General features: G+C 62.9%; 1 protein-coding gene across 1 annotated transcript in view; it reads left to right on the top strand.

Moving 5' to 3' along the window:
• The first annotated feature begins 5515 nt into the window (after positions 1 to 5515).
• Positions 5516 to 9221, top strand: part of TBX1 (T-box 1) — a 10180-nt gene continuing 6474 nt past the window's right edge. Inside the window, exons 1-2 of the mRNA XM_012654961.1 lie at positions 5516 to 5551; positions 8266 to 8385. Of these exons, the coding sequence (XP_012510415.1) occupies positions 8352 to 8385 (34 nt within the window). The 5' untranslated portion in view covers positions 5516 to 5551; positions 8266 to 8351. The remainder of the gene's footprint in view (positions 5552 to 8265; positions 8386 to 9221) is intronic.

The raw sequence follows: 9221 nt of genomic DNA, 5'->3' as shown, positions 1-9221 counted from the left end.
GCCCGGCCTTGTTGTGGGCCTGACATCATCGCTGCTCTGGTGACCACCTCCGGTCACCTCCCCTACAGCCCACTACGCACCCAGGCCTGTCCCTCCTCTCAGCCTGACCCCTCCAGTCCTCACCCTCCATGCCCCCAGCTATGCCTGTGGCACCAGCACTGTCCCCAGCCCTATCTGTCAGTGGGTCCCGTTCACCTCCCGCCCTGCGGTTCCAGGCCCAAGCTCAGCAGAATGGCTGCGGCCTCTTGCGTCCTTGCTGGGTCTGGGACGCAGATTCTGAGCTGGGCCCCTGTGCAGGTCCAGCAACTGGTGGGTAGCGGGGGGCTCAGCTAAGGGCCCCCATCCTGTCCAGCCAGCCGTGGGGCAGCAGGCTGGCCTGACGCTGGCTCAGACAGACCAGGGAGGAATCTGAGCTCTACAAACTGCAGCTCTGAGCTTGCCTGTTTGTTTGCTTTTGAGAAATTCCAACCTGGTTCAGCAGAACCTCGGAGGAGGAGAGATTTGCCTTTGCTGGGGCTGGGTGGGGCTGGGGCACACTCGTGAACATGGGGAAACTGAGGCTGAGTCTGGGCACAAGGACCCAGTGGGGAAGCTAGGAGAGGGCGCATAACTGGGCTTCCCAGGGGCAGGGGTGAGGACGCCCCTCTCCAAGCCCCTGCTGGGCCAGGAGGCTCCTTGGGAGGAGGGAGGGTGCAGACACCTATACATACTGCTGGGAGAACCAGCTAGAATTTGGGGGTGGCCCAAGGGGGCCAGGCAGCAACAATGGTGACATTGGCAGAGGAGCCCACATGAGCTCGCCTGGTCCACCCTGTGTGGCCTTGAGCCATTTCTCCCATTTCTCAGATGAAAACGCTGAGGCTTGGGGAGGTCAAGGTGTGTCCCCGGACACAGAGCCCTGCAGGGTGAGCCTCACTCCTGGCCCCAGTCCTGACCACTAAGACACACCACCGCCCTGGTTCTTCCCTGCTCCAAAGGGCAGAGGGGACAGGGCCCTGCCTGAAGGAGTCCTGCTCTCCCTTGAAATGAAATGCTATTCCTGGCTTTCGACCAGCTCCCTCCGGTCTGGCTGCCGCTGCCCATGGGGTGCTGGCCCTCCACAGGCCTTCCACTGGGGGTCCCATGCAGGAGCCTGGCCCTCAGGCTGTTCTGCCCTTACGCTGACTCTGCTGTGACAGTAGTGTCCCCAACACCTGCCCCAGCCTGGGCAGCCCACCTGCCTTCAGCCCCAGCTCCATGAGGGCTTCCCTGGGAAGACGATAGGGGTATGGCCAGCCCCACAGACAGAGGCAGAAGGCTGAAGTGGGCCGACCCAGAGCGGTGGGCGACGAGGCTCCGAATGCTGGACCAGGCGCCTGGGAATGGGCCCGGATTGGCAGGGGTCAGCAGTGACGAGCCGGCAGCCCCGGGGGCTCTGCCAGGCTCTGCACTCAGACCGGATTTCCACACACAGTTTCTCCTGGCTGGCACACTGACTATGTGGACAACTTGAGTTAATCAAGCATTTAATGAAAATTCCGAGTTTGATACATTTGAGTATTTTAGATGGTTTTAAGGAGCGAGGCAACATACCCAGTGATTTCCGGGAGCACGGCTTCACCAGGTGCTGACACCACTCCTCACTGCCTCTGGCCTGTCCTGGGTCCTTGCTCCGCACAGCGGCCCAGTCTCATGGACCCCCAGGCCAGGGTCGGGGTTGGGGTCTGAGCACGGAAAGTGGCCTCCCCGTGGGTTCCACCGGGAAGGGTCCCTGTCAACCGATTCCATTATGGGAGTCTCTCCTGTACCAATGTCCACGGCATCAGCCCACCAATCGGCCCTTCTCCTGAGGGTCATCATCTGAGTGTGTCACCCTCAGGGGACGGTCTGACATGAGGGGACTGAAATACTGTATTCTCCCTTAGCACGTGGCACCAGGTTCCACACAGGCCACGCCCACGTGACGTCAATCTAAGGCCCTTGCATCACTTGAGTTACTGAAATGAACATCATCATCACTGCAGAGGAGCCACAGTGGCCGCTGTGCATGATGAGTGCACTCACGTGTGTGTGCTGGTGTCTGCGTCGGCATCGTGTGTACGTGTGTGTGCCAATGCTCACAGCTGTGTGTCTGTGTGTACAGCGTGTGCGTGCGCCCATGCTCACAGGTGCCTGTACATGTGCACAGGGTGTGCCCAAGTTCACTTCTGTGTCTGTGTCCAGCATGTGCATGTGTACAGGTGTGCCCATGGTCATAGTATATGGTGTGCTCACATGTGTATGTGTGTTTGATCATATGCCTGGTGTGGGCACACGTGTGTGTGTGCATGTGGTATGGGTGCCTGAGCACGGGGAGGTGGAGACTGCTATCCAGTCGGCTCCCCTGCTGCCCACAGGGACCTGGGGGACAGCCTGCAACTGTCCATGTCCTGACAGCACACCTGCAGGGGTCTGGGGGCATGTCCCTTCTCCTGGAAAGTGTGGCTCCCATGTAGGGGCCACAAAGGGAAAGGAGGGGCTGGGAGGGGCTGTTTGCCACATCCGCCTCCCCGCCCCAGGGAGAGAGAGGTCCAGCGTCCTCACCAGCCTGCATATGGGTCATTGGGTCTCTGAGCCTCACTTCTGCCTGCTGGCACCTGGGGAGGAGGGGCTAGTGTGGCCAGTAGATGGACACAGATGGACAGCCAGCTCCCCATGTGGCTGGGTCCTCCCACCAAGTGGGCAGCTAAATCAACAGGCTCAGAAATTAGAGAGGGGCCCAGGGCCTGGCTGTCCATCAGTCTGTCTGTCTGTTTGTTTGTTCTGGAGTTGTGGGAACTTCCAGTCTGCAGGAGGCCCTGGTGCCTGGCGAGGTCAGGGGGCAGGGGGTGCCATCACCCATCCGGCCTAGCCAGCCCCTCACCATTTCCCCCACCTGGCCTCCTGGGAACGTGGCCCAGAACACAGCACCCACAGTTGTGGGGAGGCAGCCAGGCCTGGGCAGATGGGAGGCTGGAGGCAGCTGTGTGTGGCTGTGCAGACCCTGGCCCATCCCCTCCCAGCTCTGAGGAGGCTGGTGTCACCCGTGGCTGTGCCTCGTTGTCCTGTCTTCTCTCCTACCCACCCTTTCCCCCTCCCACATCTGCCTCTCTCAGGGTCTCGGTTTCCATCTTTGTTCATCCTGCAGTCACTGGGCCCCAAGGGCCCAAGCACTAGGACTCTGGGCTGGGTCAGGCCCTACCCTGGGGCCAGCCCGCACCTAGGCCAACCTCATCCCACCCCTGCCCAGCGTCTCTCCCCACCCACCAGCCACCCAGCCGTAAGAGTGTACACATCAGGCTGTTCCTAACTCCCAGGCCGTTCTGCTTGGCCAGGCTTATAGGGACACCTCCTTGGAGTCCTTGGCCCCCCTCCAGTGAACCTCACTGTGGGCCTGGGGCTCCTGCCTGCTGTCTAGCATCCCCCTGCCCCCAGCTCAGGGCCAGTCACAGAGCACTTCCCAAGCGCCTGCAGTTTGGGCAAACACCACTGAGGACACCTGGAGGGGAGCTCCACAGAGACTTCCTTTCCTGTAGAGGGGGCCAGCCCCCACGCCTCAGGAGGAGCCCAGGGAGGGAAGACTCAAGGAGTGGTAGGGGCCACCTAAGTGACAAGCTGGAGAGGGGCCCCACTGAGACCCCAGGCTGAGTAAGAGAAGTCACCTACTTCCCCAACCCCACCAGGCAGTGTCCAGTGGCACAACAGACACTGTGGCGGGGCAGGGAAGCCGTTCCCTCTCCTCCCCTCCCTCGCTGTGGGCCTGGCCCCTGTTGTGGCTCCAGCTCGGTCCACATCACCAAGACCCCCAGTTCTGACTTAGCACCGCCCAAGGATCTGCAAACCCACTGCGTCTAAGCAGATGCTAGGGCTGCTGCATGAGGGCCACACGTGCGACCCCGGTTTTGACGCAGCCTAGTGGCAGCCCCTCCCCCACCGGGGGTGCCCAGGATGCTACTCCGCGCTTGGCGACTGGGGGCCCTAGAAGGGACAGAGGCCACAGCCAAGCAGCCCTGCGCATAGCACTGGCACGTGGCCCTCACCTGCCCACCTCCAGGGCCCAGGGTATCAGCCCATCCACGCCCACGAGGGTCACCCAGAATGTCGCGTTCAGTGATGTCGCAGGCCAACCACTTTCATGGCATGGAGGGATGATGGGGCGTGCCCCAGGGGAGGGCCGGGTCGCTGCGCAAGTACCCGCTGAGGAGGGCCGCAAGTACCCGCTGGGGAGGGCCGAGAGTCAAGTGGTGGGAACTGCTCCGGGAAGAGAGCACAGAACCTCCAGAGCACACCTGCCTTTCCCGTCTCCGGCGAAGGTTGGCCCTGGGGCCGCTCACTCCGACTCGAGCCTCAGCTCTCAGTACCGGCCCCCTGGGTAGCCGGCCCCGGGCAGAGCGGCCGGCGGCGGTGGAAGGGCCGGGTGCAGGCGGCTCCTGGTTCCCCGCCCAGCCTTCCTCTGAGATCTGAGGCTGCCTCCAGGAAAGCGCTGGAAGCAATTCTGGGCGATCAATCCTAAAACGAATTAGCAGGGTCAAGTAGAGCTCGGCTCCTCTCAGTGCTTCCCTCTGCACCCCGGGAGGACGCAGCCCGATTCCGCTCCCTCCCTGCTCTGACGCCTGGAGGAAGGGTCCCGCGCACTGTGCACTCTTGGGTGCCCCTCCACGTACCGATGTCGCGCGGGCCGCCTGTGTGCGCATTTGCAAACAGCTTGGGACCCATGCTGGGGGCACGGGTCGTGGGCACCTTGTCTGGGGACACACGAGCTGGGAAATTGGTGCGCCTGCCAGAGACAGGAGGGGGTGAGGGTCCTTCCAGGGCTCAGAACAGAGGGCGCTGAGTGAGTGCTGAGCGGCAGGCAGGGCACTGAGCCTTTGTGACACACAGGAAGAGAGAAGTGGGGTCCCGCTGGGTGGGCATGAGGGCGTCTGTCTGAAGGCTCCCCCCGGGGAGCCAGCAAGCCCAGGGAGGCGGAGCTGGGCGGACAGCCGGGCCGCCAAGATTCTCCAGGGGCAGCCTCCATCGAGCTGGGGAGAAAACTTCCAAAATTAGGGCTTGCTTCACTAGAAACTCCCAAGACGCGGGGCGGAAGACGGACTGTGAGTGAGTCTCTGCACCCGGGACCCCAGCAGTGCTAGGATGCCCTAGGGAGCCCGCACAGGACCCTTCACATGCTGCGCAAAGAGCCCGAGGGCAAGGCAAAGCCTGCAGCAAGTCCTCACCCCATGCCGCCCCTCCAACTTCCTGCACTCAGCCAAGCTTCTGGTCCCCAAGCCTCGGTTTCTGGGCCTGTACAATGGTGTCCTCATAGCTCCACGCTGCTCAGCCCTCTGCCCAAAAAATGCGGGGCTTGTCCTCCCTCTGCATTGCACGCGGAGTAGGGACCAAGCCGCCCAGGCCCCAGCCTTGCATCGCGCCCCGAGGAGTCGGCCCTGGTGCAGCTGGAGCCCCCAGGCTGCCCCTACCCTCCTGGCGCACGCGAGGCCAGGACTCCTACCTCGCCGTCACGGAGGTGCGGCCGGCAGGGGGAGCGAGCAGAAGGGAGCCGCGGCCGGTCCAGGTGAGGGAGGAGCGCTTGTCGCGGGCCTGTGCCGGGGTGCTGCGCTCGCGTGCGGAACCATCGTGTGTAGGGCCTAGGCCACCCAGCAGGCGCGCTACCTCTAGGCTGCGGGCGGGCAGGCACCGAGGGTGGGGCGGCGGCAGGCGGCGAGGAGCGCGGGCGAGTGGCGGGAGCCAGCAGGCGGTGCAGCGCTCAAGAGAGAGGGAGGGTCCTAGGACTCCTGCCCCGCTGGGCGGTGGAGGCGGTGGCCTCGCGCTTCTTGAGCTTCAGGCCCCTTTAGCCCAGGGCTCAGGAGGGCCCCGGCTTTGAGCAGAGGGGTCGGGGTTCCGAAATCGATCGAGTATGGACAGCGGTTGGGCGCAGTGGGTCGGGGGATGGAACAGTGTGGGCGCAGTGGGTCGGGGGATGGAACAGTGTGGTGGGGGCCCCTCGCCTCTTCCCAGCGCCTACGGCCTTGTCGCCCTGGGCCTTCCACCACTCTGATGGCAGAGCGTTTGCTGACCAGCCCGCTGACGGTCTCGGCTCCTGCACTAAGGGGTTAATTGGGGGCTGGGAGAGCTCTGCTTCCCGCTCCACCTCAAATACAGAGGTCTGGGGACCTCAGGACTGTGCCTTAGGGGCTGACCCAGAGTCCCAGGAGGCCCCAGGGTTTTTCGCTTTCACTTCTCCCTTCTCGATGCTGGCCTCACCCGCAGGCTCAATGTCTGGCGGCTACCCTCCTGTGTGCACATGTGGAAGGTTCCCTCAGTTGCACAGGACACAACCTCGGGCACCGGCCCAGTCTGGGGCAATGTGCACCCTGGATAACGCAAAACCTCGTGCAGGACCTCCACTTCCCCCCACACCAGGACCCACGCACAGCCCGCCTGGCCAGAGCCTCTCTGGGTGCCCCCCCAGCACGCCCATGCTCTGCTCCCACCAGCCTGCCTCCCTGGGGTCCTCCCCTCCACCAGGAGCAGCTTCTCCTAGGGACCTGGGGGCAACAGGCTGGCTCTGCTCAGGGAAGAGGGAAAGGTGCTAGGGGCTCAGCAGGCCCCCACACAGCACTCCTCACTAGACCTGTTCCTTGGCCCCCTCAGTGACACTGTCACTGAGTGACACAAGTCACTGTCACAGTCATGGCCCCGAATGGCCACTCAGGGCTGGGGAAAAGCCCTGGTGACAGCTTCCCTTTCCTGACACGGTCCATAAAACTCCAGCTGCAGGCCTGGGGCGGGACACGGGCTCCCTGCACACGCAGTGAAATGCACCACATCCCAGACACACAGCACTCTCAGGCTCACACGATTTCCTGGGCCCCTCGTCTTCAGTTCCCTATGCCTTCCCAGCCCCCAGTTAGTGCCCTCTCCAGCCCAGGCCTGAGGCCCTGGGACTGTAAAACCCTGGGAGAGGCTGTCTGCCTTCCACTCCCATCCCAAGCAAGCGCAAGCACAGACCTTCAATGGAGGTGTACCCAGAGAGGCCTTGGACACCGAGGCCCTGACCTCCGGCGCCTCAATGCTGGGCCAGGGAGGCTCCGGGCTTGATACCCAGCTGGAGAGACCCTGGACAGGAAGGCCATGGACACGAGGAACTGGTCAGAGGAGGCCCCAAAGACAGAAGGTGGGGACTGCGCGGGCCAAGTCAGGCCTTGGCATTAGGGACGCCTGGGCCTAGAAGCCCCGAGGCTGAGGGGCGGGCCTCGCCTCGCTCTGCCCGGCCTGGTTGGGCACCTCGGCAGCAGGGCTTTCCTCGGCGGGCAGGCCAGCTGACGGGTGCCGAGGGGGCAGCACTGGACCCGGTGGCCTGACTTCTCCGACGTGTCGTCGGCTCCCGAGGCTGGCCAGGCCCCGCCCCCGGCCCTCCCTGCGCCTGGCCGGTGCGCAGGGAGGTCGGAGGAGCGGGCACTGCCCACCCTCCGGATGTATAAGCGTCCTGGCCAGAGGCGGGCGGTGCGCGCGGGTGCGCGTGACACTCCAGCTCCCAGGCTGCGCGGCCTGGGCGGCGTCCCTCTGCTCAGGTCCCTGGCCACAGCAGCCAGCTGACCTCAGGGGGCTGTGGGGCATTTGCTGGGCTGGGTCCTGTCCTGCTGAGCTGAGGAACCAGAAACGGAGGACGCTCCAGCCCTGGGGCTGCCAGTGGCCGGCGCGGGAGCCGAGCTGCCCTCTCTTCACCCAGGTGCAGGGACAGTCAAGGAGGAGGGGGAGGCGGGAGGGGCCAAGGGCAGGGGTAGGGCTGGGCCCAGGCAGCCCTAGGAGCTTCATCCGTGCCCTGCCACCTCGGGCTGGGGCTGGGTGCTCCTGGCATAGCCACCTCTCTCTCCTCTGGGGCTGTAGAAGATGATGGTGGCTTCACTGTTCAGAGGGAGGCTCGGCCTTGGCAGGAGCAGTGGGATGTTTAAAGGGCGTTGGCCTCAGAGGTCCCTGGGAGCGCAGGCGAGAGGCAGAGAGCCTGGAAAGCAGGAGGGCCCCACATTGCCAGGGTGCTGCACTCGTCTGGGGCCCGATACCAGCCCCAGGTGGGAGCCCATGACACCATAATCCCCTGGGCCTGGGGCCGGCAGCTGTGAATGGCACCAAAGGCCCCCGCCCCCGGCCCGTGGGCTGGGCTGGGCGCGGTGCTGCTGGGCAAAAGCAGTCAGAGGCGGCGCCGGCCAGGCCGCCAGGCGCCTATGGATGCACGGAGCCCGCTGTCTCCCCGGGCCAGTGCGTTCAGCATCGTCTCTCTGGTTGCAGCTGAGGCTGCCGAGGGCACCTCCCACTGGGGCCCCGGGGCCCCCTACCAGGCGAAGCTTTGTCAGCTGCCAGGATCTCCAGCCGGGATGCACTTCAGCACCGTCACCAGGGACATGGAAGGTGAGCCTCCTGGCCGCGTCTACACCGGCTGCCCGCCAGACCCCCTGCCTGGGCTGCCGTGGGTCCTGGTCACAGAGTAAGTGGAGGGTACTCTTGCTGGGGTGGGCTCCAGGCTCTCAGCTGCGACTCTGGGGTTGAAGGCATCTTGCCCAAAGCCTGTCCCCCCACCAGCCTGCGGGCCCAGCTTCTGAGACAGCTGGGCGCAGGCACACAGGTAGATGCAGGCCGGGGGGAGGGCGAGTGGAAGCCGGGAAGGACAGCAGAGGTGGCCGTGAGCTTGGCGAGATGGGGAGACAGTTGATGAGAGGGGAGATTGCCAGCGAGCCGGGGAAAGGAAAAGGAGAGAAAAAGTGGTGAGGGCAGCCGGGAGGAGATGAAATTGAGAAAAGGAGAGAAAACACAGACAACCTCAAAAAGAAGGTAGGAAAGAAAAAAGAAAGACATGAAAAACAAATAAAGAGAGCCAGAACGAAAGAGAAGAGAAAAAATGAGGGGAAAATTTAAGACAGAAAGTAAAGTTATTAAAAAAAAGAGAGAGAAAGACTTTGGTTTTTAATTTTTTCCAAAAAGGAGGAAAAGTCATGAAAACCAGAGGACATACAGAAATAAAAGGACAGAGTAAAACAAAGACAAAGAGTGATTTAAAAAAGTAGAGTGCAAAGAAAGGCGAGGACATAGGAAAAAGAGGAAGAGGCAGAAAGCAAAAGAGAAATACAGAGAAACTAAAGATACTGGAAGAAGGAAAGACGATTAGGAGGGAAAATCTAAATGAGGAAGACAAAGGTAAAGGAATAAGGAGTTGGAGAGAGAAAGCCTGCCGAGGGAGAGGAGCCGTG

Source organism: Propithecus coquereli, unplaced genomic scaffold (genome assembly GCF_000956105.1).
Source record: "Propithecus coquereli isolate 6110/MARCELLA unplaced genomic scaffold, Pcoq_1.0 Scaffold456, whole genome shotgun sequence".
NCBI classification, from domain to species: domain Eukaryota; kingdom Metazoa; phylum Chordata; class Mammalia; order Primates; family Indriidae; genus Propithecus; species Propithecus coquereli.
Note: the sequence above shows the minus strand (reverse complement) of the source record. Positions and strands in the feature narration are given on the sequence as shown.